The sequence below is a fragment of the Sminthopsis crassicaudata genome, chromosome 3 (assembly GCF_048593235.1).
Source record: "Sminthopsis crassicaudata isolate SCR6 chromosome 3, ASM4859323v1, whole genome shotgun sequence".
Taxonomy (NCBI): domain Eukaryota; kingdom Metazoa; phylum Chordata; class Mammalia; order Dasyuromorphia; family Dasyuridae; genus Sminthopsis; species Sminthopsis crassicaudata.
The window spans coordinates 465,304,277-465,318,444 of NC_133619.1; the positions used below are offsets into that span (position 1 = coordinate 465,304,277).

The 14,168-nt window shown below is 31.7% G+C and overlaps 1 protein-coding gene across 6 annotated transcripts in view; it reads left to right on the forward strand.

Annotated features, from left to right (window-relative positions):
* PRPF40A (pre-mRNA processing factor 40 homolog A) overlaps positions 1–13,859 on the forward strand; it is a 50,860-nt gene extending 37,001 nt beyond the window's left edge. For 3 of the 6 annotated variants that reach the window (XM_074303438.1, XM_074303440.1, XM_074303443.1), the window contains 12 exons: positions 769–919; positions 2,482–2,615; positions 4,451–4,565; positions 4,715–4,818; positions 4,940–5,056; positions 5,370–5,507; positions 6,014–6,109; positions 8,745–8,831; positions 8,920–9,016; positions 9,102–9,163; positions 11,138–11,269; positions 12,690–13,859. In XM_074303438.1, coding sequence (XP_074159539.1) covers positions 769–919; positions 2,482–2,615; positions 4,451–4,565; positions 4,715–4,818; positions 4,940–5,056; positions 5,370–5,507; positions 6,014–6,109; positions 8,745–8,831; positions 8,920–9,016; positions 9,102–9,163; positions 11,138–11,269; positions 12,690–12,782 — 1,326 coding nt within the window. In that variant the 3' untranslated portion in view covers positions 12,783–13,859. The remainder of the gene's footprint in view (positions 1–768; positions 920–2,481; positions 2,616–4,450; positions 4,566–4,714; positions 4,819–4,939; positions 5,057–5,369; positions 5,508–6,013; positions 6,110–8,744; positions 8,832–8,919; positions 9,017–9,101; positions 9,164–11,137; positions 11,270–12,689) is intronic. The other 3 variants (XM_074303439.1, XM_074303441.1, XM_074303444.1) reach the window with 1 other exon arrangement.
* Positions 13,860–14,168: the final 309 nt, after the last annotated feature.

A 14,168-nucleotide genomic window follows, 5' to 3' on the forward strand; every position in this document is an offset into this window, starting at 1 on the left:
ATAAAATTGATTCTTTGAAAAGACTAGCAAAACTTGAAAAACTTCTTAACAAATTGATAAAAAAGAAGAGGATGCAAAATAGTAACAATAAACAAATTTGGAAAAGTGAACTAAGTAAAATCAGAAGAGTAATTTTAAAACATTAGAATCTTCAGAGTTTTACTACTAAAAAACTTGAATTTTTGAAAAAGGAATTTACAAAACTATAAAATAACCAGATTAACAGTATGTTCATTTTAATCCGGTTTCAGAAAAAAATTTAAGATAATGTTAAAGATGCTGGAGGAGGAGGAAGGAGGACAGAAAAATTTATAGAACTCTTTGTTTTTTGGGGGGAAAAATTAATTTTTATTTTATTAATACTTTATTACTAAACTGATTCTCAAAAACTGGCCAAAAAAAAAAATCCTCTAAGTTTAGTGAGATATAGTCATTAAAGCCACCCCCCCCCTTTAAAAAAAACAAAAACAAAAAACAACCTAAGGATGCAAGTGTAGTTCAATGCTATGAAAACATTTGGACGAGTCAAATTTAAAATTAAAAAAAAGCACAATATGATTATATCAAAGCTTTTAATTATGCTAATGATTTATTATGCTGGGCTGTTATTAAGGTTATGAAAATGTTTATTCAGAATATTTAGTAAAGTTCTGGAAGGAATAATGGAGTCAGTAAGAACTTACTGATTTGTTTACAAAATGAATAGTCTGACAGTTATGACTTCCAGATATCATTTGTTTCTTATGTGTTTTGATACTATTGTTTCAGGAACAAGCAAAACAGTTGCGAAAGAGAAATTGGGAAGCCTTAAAAAATATACTTGACAACATGGCTAATGTTACCTACTCCACTACTTGGTCTGAAGCCCAGCAGTATTTGATGGATAACCCTACCTTTGCAGAAGATGAGGAACTTCAGAGTAAGGATAATCAAGAAATTTTCTTTTTTAAAAAAAGCAGTTTTAAAAAGAATTTTCTAGGAATAAGTGAATTATTTTCATTTGGCAGAGGGAATTTTAATACTTTATAATATGCAGTGGCATGCAAATTAACTGGACAAGTAAATATTTACATTTATTGGGTTATACAGTAGATATAACATACCTTTGAAAAATAAATATAATATCCTTTTATTGAAGTCACATGATTTGTAATTGATTTCACAAGATTTTGTCACATCCTCAATTCATGAAACCACATTTTTCATATTGAATATTAACTATTCCTTTGAGAAACTGTCCATTTTTCCAAATCCATCTTCCATTATAGATTTAGGTTTAAATCAGCAAGTTTACTGAAAATTCAACAAATTAAAAAAGTTTTTGGTTTTTTTTTTTTTTTTTTTTTTTTTTTGGTTGGGGGGGTATTTTGCACTTTGATTAAATAGATGCCTAAATCTTACAGGCTCATCTAGACTTAATGAAGTGATTTTCATAAGTAAAAAAAAATTCCATCTTCAGTTCTCCATTCTTTTCCCTGTCTGTATCCAATGGTATCTCTTTTTTTCAACTTTAAGAAGTGTGTACTGCTCTGTTGTAGAGGACTTGGGAACAACCCTTCCAGTATCTACTAGATCCCTCTGAAAGTGTTTGCTTTTTTTCTTATTATTGGACCATATTTTGGCACAAAAGCCAAAAAAGTTGTTAATATGTGTCTACACCAATGCTTTGCAGTATCACTGGTAGTCATTAAGTATGCTCATTTAGTTCAAACTACCCAGTAGTTTGAAGTATCCAGATTAAAAATCACAACAAAAAGCAGCTCTGAAATCTGATAAAAATTTTACGATTCAAAATTCAACAGGAATACAACAAAGATAAAAAAGGTAGGAAACTCAGTTCAATAAACTCAGTTTATTTGATCAGTGCCAGCTTTGTGTCGGTAGAAAAATTCATGTATGACCACTGCTATCACAAATGGAAGTGTTTCAAAAGTACTGTTAGGCATAATTTTGACAGCACTAGAATTTCTCATTTCTAGAAAATGTGTGAATCCTTCCTAAAATGGAAATTTCCCAAGATATGATAAACCATGGAATTAATTAAAACATGCCATGTCAGTTGTTGGTGAATTTCATTGATAATTCAGATTACATTTATTAACTCACAGTTTTGATCTCCATATCCCTAAGTTTTGTTTTTCCTTTGTTGGACATGTTGGGTCACTTTTTAAAAGGGAAATCCTTATTGTATAGATACTATTTTTGAAGTAATTTTATTAACATGAAATTATTACTTTCCTTACACAAATATATATATATATATATATATATATATATATATATATATATATGGTTCTCTCTCCCCTCCCCCCCCTTGCTGGGGTTAAGTGACTTGCCCAGGGTCACACAGCTAGGAAGTGTTAAGTGTCTGAGAACAGATTTGAACTCAGGTCCTCCTGAATTCAAGGCTAGTGCTGTATCCACTGTGCCACCTAGCTGCCCCCTATATATATTTTTAAAAGCTTTTTTTTTCTCCTTTAGACATGGATAAAGAAGATGCATTGATATGCTTTGAAGAACATATCCGGGCTTTAGAAAAAGAAGAAGAAGAAGAAAAACAAAAGAGTTTGTTACGGGAAAGGAGGCGGCAGCGTAAAAATAGAGAATCTTTTCAGGTTAGTATTTCACCTTTTCCATGTTAAGATGATAACTCTGACATCTTGATGGCTATATCAGAAAGGTATAAGCTTTGGCAGTTTCTTTAGGCCATTTATAAAAATTTAGCATTTCTTAATATAAAATCTTTTTCTAATGACTGTTGAGGTCATATGGTTTTAGAAGAATTTAATCATATATATGATACCATAATACAGAAGAAAGTAGTTTAATCTAGACCAATCCCTTATTTTAGAGATGGAGAAATTAAGGCCAAAGAGTTTAAATGAGTCGTGATTTTGAACTTGTCTTCTGACTCCAAAATTAGATTTCTTCCCTGTTACAATATGTGAAATTGTAACATGCCCTCCTGGCAGTTACTATTACCAGTCTGTCCTAGGCCCAACAGAGTACCTTTGATCACTGACCTTTGCAGTGTCAACTCTACCCAGCTTGCCTCCTCTGAGGCCTTCAAAGGTCTCTAGCCATGATTTCTTAAATCTATTGTTTAATAACCGGTAGCGCACTTAAGAACAGCCACGTGTAATCTTAAAAGCCTTTATTATACTTACTCACATAATGCCCTGACTTAATGCCCTGACTTGTTAACTCCCTAATGAACACCTGGTCTGAAGACCCACGTGTTCATTACCAAACTCCTTACCTCTCTTGGCTATCCATCAGCTTGGCTTGGGAGCCAGGTTAAAGAGAACGACTTGCTGTCTGCAGTGGGCTTATAAAGGGCCTGTGACATCACACACACAGCCAACCAGCCAGAGAGCCGTCACCCATTACAAAGCTATCTCAATATGGCCAGGATCCCACCCACGGGGCAGTCCTATATCCACAGAGATTACTTCTGGGCAACTCAATCTCCTGTTGCCCTGTGGCTGCCCATTTAAAGGACCCTTACAATTCCCTTCTCTTGTTTTGTGGGAACCGCATCCTTACATGAAATAGTGACTCATAGGTTGTTAAAATTTCAAAGAAAGGAATTGAGAACATCAAGGGTTTATGAATAGTCTTTTTCCCATTTCTGTATAATCTTCTAGAATAATTTATATATGTATTGAAGGCAACCTCAAGGAAGGGAACAGATAGGCATTTGCAAATGATATTTATATTGCAAAATAACAGAATATATAAGATCCCTCTTGTAATCTCTGACAATTTATTCAGTGGTTCATGCTGCCTGAATTTGAATAACGCACCTATTTCACATGAGCATTTAATCTTTCCCTCTATATTAATTGGCATATGTTTGTATAAAAAAAGCAGTTGATTCAATAGTTTAAAATATAGCTTCCTTAACTACTCCCTCCAGTAAGAAGTGTCTCATGAGCATATTAGAATAGTATAAAAAGTGTAAAAGTCTGTGACTATGGCAAAAATTGATCTTTTGCTTAACGATAATCATTAATAAAATGGGAATACAGAGTTGTCAAAAATGTTGTCTCCACTCTCAAATGCAAAATTAAGATGGAAGAGGAGTTTTTAAGGAAGAGTTTTTGGGGAATTATTTTTTTTGTTTTTCAATTGACAATGAACTGTGAGTGTATCATTCCATAGAATATTTCAGAACCTTCAAAATTTATTAAGGTTGAGAGATGTAATTATATGAATCTTTAGTACAGAAATGTTGACTTTTTTTTTTAACATGAGCAAATTCTCAAACACTAGAATTGTCTGTTATTCTTTAATAGGAAGTGCTTTTGAAATGGAAACTTGGCTGTTTAATATAATTTTAAGTAGTTTGAGATGCATATTTGTAGAGTTTTCTTAAGCATAATTTAAGATATATAACTTTTATGTTTTATGTAGCTGATTATTTTTATCTAAATATGAATATTTTCAGATATTTTTAGATGAGTTGCATGAACACGGACAGTTGCATTCTATGTCATCTTGGATGGAGTTATATCCAACAATTAGTTCTGATATTAGATTTACCAACATGCTTGGTCAGCCTGGTAAGGTTGTTTACTTCCTAACTTATACTTTAATTGTATATGGAATGGACGGATGGGGGGTGGTCATTGTGAGTGGGAGATATTTTTTTTTCTAAATGAAAAAAAGTAATTGCAGCTCTTTGGTTAGAGCTAGCTTTTGACTTCTCTAGTTTTTTCATTAGGATCAACTGCACTTGATCTTTTCAAGTTTTATGTTGAGGATCTAAAAGCACGTTATCATGATGAAAAGAAGATAATAAAAGACATCCTAAAGGTAAAGAGATGAGATGTGTTTCATTGAGTGGCTTAATAATGGTAAACAGTTAACTATATGCTTAAGAGCTCGCCAAATTGGGATTAGTATATCTCATATAAATGAGGCATTTGTTTTATAGGATAAAGGATTTCTGGTTGAAGTAAATACTACCTTTGAAGATTTTGTTGCAGTAATCAGTTCAACTAAAAGATCAACAACATTAGATGCTGGAAACATCAAATTGGCTTTTAATAGTGTAAGTTATTGTCTTAGCTTATGTCACTTTTTGCTAATAAAAAAGTTAAAAGTTATTTATAAAAATATATTTAATGAAGTTATAGTTTTATTATTGGAAAAAAGGGATGTTAGGTGGGATGACAGTTGTATTTTGTAAGGTAGAAAAATCTCTTGAAATATCATTTAATAACTAATATTAATACTATATCTGTTAAAATTATTGTGATGCTATTATGTTGTGATAGTATTCAGAAAATATCAAAATATAATATGAACTTAAAACTGTTGATTTGCTATTGTACCCACTATTAAGATAGACATCTTTTCTTTAGTTGTTAGAAAAAGCAGAAGCCCGTGAACGGGAAAGAGAAAAGGAGGAGGCTCGTAAGATGAAACGAAAAGAGTCTGCATTCAAGAGTATGTTGAAACAGGCTGCCCCTCCAATAGAATTGGATGCAGTCTGGGAAGATGTACGTATTTATTCTTTCTTGTGTTTGTATAATTCACTGTAGATATTTTATTAATAACATTGCCATATATTCCAAACATATCATAAATATCCTTCAGGATAGAGTCCTTCTATCATAGTCCTTCAGGGTTCCATCTCCTCATTTTACAGATAGGAATGTTGAGAAACATAAAAGTTAAAGGATTGTAGATTAAAAAAGAGAGACAGCCCTTTCTGAAGTCAAATATGTAGCAGGTGGTAAAGCCAGTATTTAAACACAGGTCTTCTGACTCCAGATGCATTGTTCTTTTTATGGTATTTTGCTGCCAAAATTTTAAATAGAAATTGAAAGCAGTTAGCCTGGTTTAATGTGGGGGAAGTGTAGGTCACTCATACTGTCTTTTTTGAACCATAAACTTAGAAGGAATTTGAAAAATTTGAAGAATGTATTGCCTTATTTTTAATTTTGAAAGTTATATTAATTTATGTTGTTTATTTAGTAATGTTACTGTGGGATTTTTCACCTAGATTCGAGAAAGATTTGTAAAGGAACCGGCATTTGAAGACATTACTCTAGAGTCTGAAAGAAAAAGAATATTTAAGGATTTCATGCATGTGCTTGAGGTAATTTTAATCTAGTTTTACTAACTATCTTTTATACCATTATTAATATACTTGCGTTGCAGAAGGATTTTGTTTTAGGTCAATTTTATGTATCTTTTTTTTTTCTTTTTTAATATTTAATAAAAATTTTAATATTAAATCTATAGCTCAGAAATTTAAAGTAATAGCACCATTGGGTTACTTCATGTTAAATTCATCAATACAAATATAATACATGTTAAATTCATCAATACAAATGTTTTAGCACTTTTGGCTTGGGAAGAGAGATTCTTTGATTAACCCAATTTGGACTTAAGATTACCATCATCTCCTGCATAATAAGTGATGATCTTCCTCCAGTACTTTTTTATTTTAGAAATAATGTGTGTCTTAATTACATGTTGTAAATGTAATTCAACCACAATTTTTCAATATGTTAGTTAGAGGGCAATTTCAGCACAATTTAAAAGCTGTTTTACAAAATAGAAAGTTAATGTTCATTTTTTATTTGCCATAAATAAACCTAAAAGGAAATGAAAATCCTTTCCCAAAATATCATCCAGGTAGAGCATTTCAGATGTTCATGTGAAATGACAAGTATATCCCTCCTGAATCCCTCCTGGCCCCCCCAAAAATCGATTAGGAATAGGAAAAAGCTAGAAAAAAATTCTAAAAGGTAGTTGGAAAATATTTGTTAAAAATGAATACAATTGTGCCCAACCACTTTTATGTTGCACCTGGATCTCTTAGCTATGAAAATAAATTAGTCTAGACTCTGTCTTGCAGCCTTGTTTGGGCAGTCATCTTTTGGTTTTCATCATTTACTTTAGCTTTCTTGTTTGAAGTTCAGAACTTAACCTAGAAATGTTTCCTTTAGCTGATCCAGCTAAATCATGTAGAATATAATATCAAACTTAAAATAAATTTATTCTTGAAGTCTTCAGTAAAAAAACATAATTTTGTGACATTGGGAATTTAACTTCAGTGGACAAAATTTTCTTGGAAATTCCTACAAATATTTTTTCTCTTTTCTGTTCTCTATTATTTCTCAATTCTGTAAGTACTTTAAATGTTGATTGTTATTTCAAAGCAAAAGTTCACTGTTGAATTTCCCCTTTTCTCCTCCAAAATTCTGCTTTCCTTGAGCAGATTCGGCAATAGCTTTGTAAGTGATGTGGACATAATTGCCTATGATAATGAAAAACCTAAAATTATTTTTTATTTTCCCCTTAGGGATATTTAGACATTTTTTCCCCCAGGTAAATCATTCAGAGTGTGCAAGTGTGTGTGTGCACATGTTACAAAGACAACTAGCATGTTAATAAAATATTCAATTTCAAATCCAAAAAAAAAATGTTGATTGAAACATTTTCTCCTTGGTGTAATCATCCCTGTAATAATGTTTACTGTCTATGACCAATTTAACTAAATCCAGAGTGATTTATCACCAGCCATTTGGCCGCTAGATTATGATTTAAGGGGAAGAGAGGGACAGAATCCAGAATTTGACAGACCCAGTGATCCTATTTCATTCTCCTATGGTGACTCCTGTTCATAGTATCAGGAGCAAGTTCCTTGAACCTGTGCTGGTTTTCTTCAGAATTGGAAGGAACATTGTATTGTCATGAGGCTATTAAATGAGAAAGAAAACATGATGCTGTCTGTACTGTATGAAATAAATCATTCAAGTTAGACTTGGTAGTAAAAGAGAGTACAGAGAACACAGTGTTGATGGGTTTTTAGATCCCAGACTTTTTAATATCTATGAGTAGCATTAGAGAGATTCTTTTGTTTTAGCTTTCTGCCTTTTTCATATTAAAAAACAAATTTGGTTTCCCTTAGGCAGAATGGCTTATGAGTCAAGGTAATATTTTAATCTCCCAATAACTTTAGTTATGAATTGCAAAACCCTTTTTTTTCATAGTTGGAAAAAAAGAATTGAAAATATTTGGGAGCACTGACACAGTGGTATTTATCAACTTATAGAAGATACCTGATTCTTTCTTGTTTTGCAAGATGGTTTAAAAAGTAGCAAGACCACCATCATGTATCTAAACAGTGAGTGGGGAATAACATAGCAGGTAGGAGAAAGAAAAAGAATGTACTAGAATTTTCCATGTTTTGCCACTGGATAATCCTGCTTTTAATCTTCATATAGTAGAAGACAGTATAATCTGGGAGGTTTTTGTCATAAAAGCTTATGGAACTATGTTAACCGGGATATCTTTATTTAAATATGGTTGTTGTCAAAGTGCTTTTTAAAGACTAGGTTACTGTATTTCATTGTATTAGAAATTTAGTTACCTAGACTATGTATGGCAAATAATGCAGCCTTATTTATGTCATTCCTCATCTGTACTTTGTCCCCTGCTCCCATTTTATCATATTATAGCCATGTACTTTCTTGATTGCTGGGTAAGAAAGCATTATTAGAAAGAGATATGCAATCTTTTGAATAGTACTACAGATTTAACTTGGAAATTGTCTTAATCATGTATATATGATTAGTTTTTAATGCCTACCACCAAATGGGTATTTATTTAGACATGTTGATCTAGTCCTTTCTCATTATATATATCTGGTATATCATTAGGAAAGGATCATTACAAAGAATTGTGTAAAACGAATCTAACTCTTATTTTTCCTTAAACTGTAGCATGAATGTCAGCATCATCATTCAAAGAACAAGAAACATTCAAAAAAATCCAAAAAACATCACAGGAAACGTTCACGTTCTCGATCGGTAAGATTCTTGTTCACAGAAGATCAGCATAAGAGTATTTTTCTCCAAATCATCACAAATTTGCATCTTAAATGATTTCTTCTCTTAGGGCTCAGATTCAGATGATGATGATAGCCATTCAAAGAAAAAGAGGCAACGGTCAGAATCCCGCTCTGCTTCAGAACGTTCTTCTAGTGCGGAGTCTGGTGAGCTTTTCTCTTTAACTTGTTAAACTGACTTGAAATTAAGTTGCCTCAGAATCTAATATTCTTTTTCTCTTATCTTTCTTAGAGAGAAGTTACAAGAAATCAAAAAAGCATAAGAAGAAAAGTAAGAAGAGAAGACACAAATCTGTAAGTTAGCCATCCTCATCTGGTGGCTCTGTCAATCATTTACTAAATGCTAAGTCTTGATACAGAGAAAGTACAAAAATGACAAGATGCAGCAGCACACGTCTATAGATCCTATCACTAGTTGCCTTTCCCTCATGAATGGGTTTGGGCTAGAATAAGGGTAAAATATGTACACATACCTATATGGAAGAGACATACAAAGTAGATAATAATAAGAGTAAAAATTAACGTTTAAAAGGAAGGTACTAACCACTGGGTGTCAACCAAGTTTTAGAAAAAGCCAAGAAATCAAGAGGCAAGATAATAAGTTAAAACATAAGGAATGGCCACTTCAAAGGTACAGAGATGGAATTTCATATATGAGGAATTAAAAAGAGGCAGTTACAAGGTCTTACCTTATAGACTATAGTTTTCGAGTCACTACCCTATTGCTGAGGAACTCTCCTCCCCTTCAAAAGAAAGTCTTTTCCATTAAGTATTATACCATTTGATAATGATCTTTCCAGTTCACTGTATTCCAGCACAAATCTAAACTTTATTATATCATATAGAGTTTGGGGGCTCCTCAAAAATATATATAACTGAAACAGCTTTATGATGTTAAACTGCTAATGTCTTTTGGGTGTTCCCTGTTGCCATTTTTTAACCCACCTCATCATATTTTTAGTCCTAGATGCTTTTTAAGGGTTATTGACCTTTGAGAGTTTTTTATTGCACTTAATTCCTCTTTTGGAATTTGCACCTCTTTTGGCTTTTAGCTCCTGCTAGACCTGCAAGACTATACTTTATTTTTAACATTTAACATTTTACATTTTACATTTTCTCTTTTTCTGTCTATGGTTACCTTACATCTAACACTCAGATATCTGAATTTAGTTCGTGGAATCATAAGTTGAGAAATGGAAGTGACTTTAGAGATTATTGACTCTAACTACTTTCATTTTGCAGAATAAATAAGTTCTAATTAATGTCACAGCCAGAAACTTTTTCTTCCAAGTTCATTGTTTTTTCTATTATATCATCAATCTTTTTTTTCCCCTTTACTTTTAAAAATAGCCTTTTCTTTTTCTTTTGTTTTAAATAATAGCTTTTATTTTCAAAATATATGCAAGGATAGTTTGCAACATTCATCCTTGCAAAACCTTATATTCCATATTTTTCTACCCCTTCCTTACCCCCATCAGTAAATAATCCAGTATAGATTAAACATGTGTTGTTCTTCTAAATATTTTTCCACATTTATCATGCTGCATAAGAAAAATCATATGAAAAAAGGAAATAAGAAAAAAACAAGCAAACAACAAAAATTAGGTGAAAATATGTTGTGATTCACATTCAGTTCTAATAGTCATCTCTCTGGATGCAGATGGCTCTTTCACAAGTCTATTGGAATTAGTCTGAATCGCCTCGTTGTTGAAAAGAGCCAAGTCCATCACAGCATATCATCAGTGTTAAAAGAAATTTACAGATTTTCATATATATATATATATATATATATATATATATATATATATATATATATATATATGACTTCCAAATACACAGCCACAAAACCTCCATTTAATTTATATATATGTAGATAAATGAAAATATATGAAGATACACACACACACTCACACCCACACACACACACACCCTTTATTTTACCTGCTTGGGATATATACCTAATAAGGGACCAGAGTCAAAGGCCATGGACATTTTTGTTGCAAAAAATTCCACATTGTTTTCCAGAGTAATTAAATCATTTGCCATTTCCACCTACAGTGCTTTTTTATATATCTCTCTCCATAAGCAGAGAAACATTTCTCAGTAACATTGTAGTGCCATGTGCTTGCTGTTATTTTCTAGCAAAAGACACATTTTTGATTAATAGTTTGATAATAATACTGCTTGTACACAGTGTATCTTAATTCATCTCAGGGAACAATTTTTAAACAGTAATGTGCTTTCTTAATAATTATATGCCTTTTGTAGGATTCTCCAGAGTCTGATACTGAACGAGAAAAGGATAAAAAAGAAAAAGAACGAGAAAATGAAAAGGATAGAACTAGGCAAAGATCAGAATCAAAACACAAATCACCTAAAAAGAAGACTGGAAAGGATTCTGTAAGTATTTTAATATTGCCTCAGAATTCCTTTACAATTTTTATACTTTATTTATTAATGTTTAGAGCCTAGAAAAACCCCAATTTCAGCTAATCAGTGCCTCCTAATTTTTTTTTTTTTAAAACATTTTACATAAACATAATGTTAAGATATTTGTTGGACTCTTCAGAAGAAAATTTGTAGCATAGACTTAATTCATTGAAGACTGAAGAAGAGTAGTATGATTACAAAGTCACTCTTCATAGCAAAAGACTGCTTTTATCTATAAAATTAAGTAGTTACTTGAATTCTAGGGTGTTTCCTCTTTTGTGTCTCAAATGTGAGGGAAGGATGAGATTCAGGAAAGAAAAGTGAGATGAGGGACTTTCTATTCACTTGGAGCAAGGTAAATAGTCTTGTAAATTGAGATATTTCTCACAATAAAGGACAGTGAAGTATTTTCTTAGATAATCTAAGTTAATTTTTGAATCACGTTGCTAGACCTTCAAGTGATCTTTTAAAGTAGCTAGGGAAAGAAAACTGAAAAAACCTATAAGTAGCCAGAGGCTGTTTCTAAAAAGAGAACAGGTAGAATTCCCATCACAAACAACTAAAGAACTGCTACCTTGTGAAAGAACAGATACCTTGTGAAAGGTTGCATGAAGTGATTATCCATCTGGCAGTAGAACCAACAGCTTCTGACAAATATATACCTGACCGGGTTTGTATCAGATTCTAAAACAAAGTCTTAAATAACATTTGGAGTTTTCTCTATAGAGTTTTTCTTTGTATGTAATTAAACTAGTCATGGGGCTTGCACTATTTCTAGAGAAATCACATCATGTTTAGAACTTTAATCAAGATAAAAAGCAATGCTTTCAAAAACATGAAAGAAATGCATGAAACACATGAAAATTAATATTCAATAAATACTAAATAACAAAATAGCTTATACTTATTCTTTATGTGTATCTTTGGATAAGTCAAGTAGAACCTCCCTGGGCCTTAGTTTTATAAAGATGAGTAAGTTTGATTAAATAGTCTCTAGACTTTTGATCCTAGCTAATGAAATTACTTTGTGTTGATGATAACTCTTGGTAAAATCTATTGAGTAGATTAGACCCAGGCATGGCATTTGAATAAGTTAGACAAGTGTGGTATAACTTGAGTGCACGATATAACATGATTCTAATGGATTGTTTAGTTTTTCTATTTTTTCTCTGAAACAACAAAGACAATACTATGAACTTAAAATTCTTTTTTGCAAAACCAGCTTCATCAGTATGTGTCAAATTATACTTTGTGTCATTATACCTTATAATGAATTTTTTTTCTCAGCAAGGATTAATGGGTTTTTTAAAGTACCTTGTAATTTTCCTCTTAAGAAAAATGTGTTTTCAAGATTAAAAAAAAATACTGTTAATTATTAATGTCTTTCCAGGGTAATTGGGATACTTCTGGCAGTGAACTGAGTGAAGGGGAATTAGAAAAGCGGAGAAGGACCCTCTTGGAACAACTGGATGATGATCAATAAATTAATTATACCAAATATATGTTTACAGTATAATTAAAAATTGTCTAGTTCAGGACAGGGATTCTGATGTTTTAAATTCCATTGAAGCAACACTGGGTTTTAATTATATCACAGGAAGAAGTGCATTAAAAGTATTGTTACTGTGGAATTGACTTTAAATCTGCAAAAGAGAAGGAAATTCAAAACTAAACATGAAAACTTTTGATTCTCTACAGAGAATCATTTTCATATCACCACTCTAAAGAAAGCCCCCTTTTAGGGTACAGCAGCAAATTAGAATAATAGAGATGGTGATTTATTGATTGCCATAGATGTCCTTACTTTTGTGTTCTAAAGTTAATACCACAATGAAACATTTTTGAGGTGGTTTGAAATTTGCGGAAGTTGGATTTTGAAGATATAATGAAAACTTTTTTTTTCTTTTTTTGGATGCATAGTGGTACAAAAAAAGCACCAGCAACTGATCAAAATGCTTTTTTGTGCACTTCCTAACTGGTTTAACTGATGTGAATTTTTATGGTGAACTAAAAAAAAAAAAAAAAAATAGGTGTTTTTTGATGGAAACCCTTAACTATATAGTAGTGCTAAAGAGCACTGCTGTATTATAGCCACCATTGTTAATTTTAAGAGCATTTGGATGAATAAAACAGAAGGCTATTGTGAGGGCATTATTTGAACATCTATTTTGAGGCGATGTTTAAAAAAAAAGAATTTAACATCAAATCAGATTGTAAATTAATTTAAATATGTTGCCTTAAGGACCTACTAAAGAATGTGCCACCAAATTTTAAGTGACAGTTGCAATATCCTTGTCTAAAAAAAAAAAAAAATCAATGTCGACTTAAACATTTTCTTTAACAAAAGTTGTCTTGATTTAAAAAGAATCAGATCTCTTTCTGTCTTTCTCTTTCTTCTTCTTTTTTTTAATCTCCTCTGTCCAATCTTTCTTTGAAGAAAACTTTTCCCTACTCAGTGAGAAGCATTGACTTCTGTGGTACACATTCTAAAGCATTTCTGATTTGAATATTTTTGTACATTTTTATCAATTATTAAACCTTCTCTTCTAGCGTGTACTAGTATTTATTTCTACTTGAAATACGCTGTACAGCTCTAACAGAAATATGGATATTTTATGATTCAGTTAAGCAACAATGTGGTGTATTTACTCTTAAGCCCGTCGAAGTTTCACTTAATAATTCATCTTCCTTTCCCATGTAGTTTACGTCTCTTTTCTAATGATACTTATAAGAGTACTTATAAATAAATCAGTGCATATGAGGCCCCTTTATTTGTGCTTCAAACTAAAATGTTCATGCATAATATTTTTGTGAGAAGTTGGTTTAAGTGAAGCTAGAGGCATCATTTTATATGCTTGCTTTTAGAAGG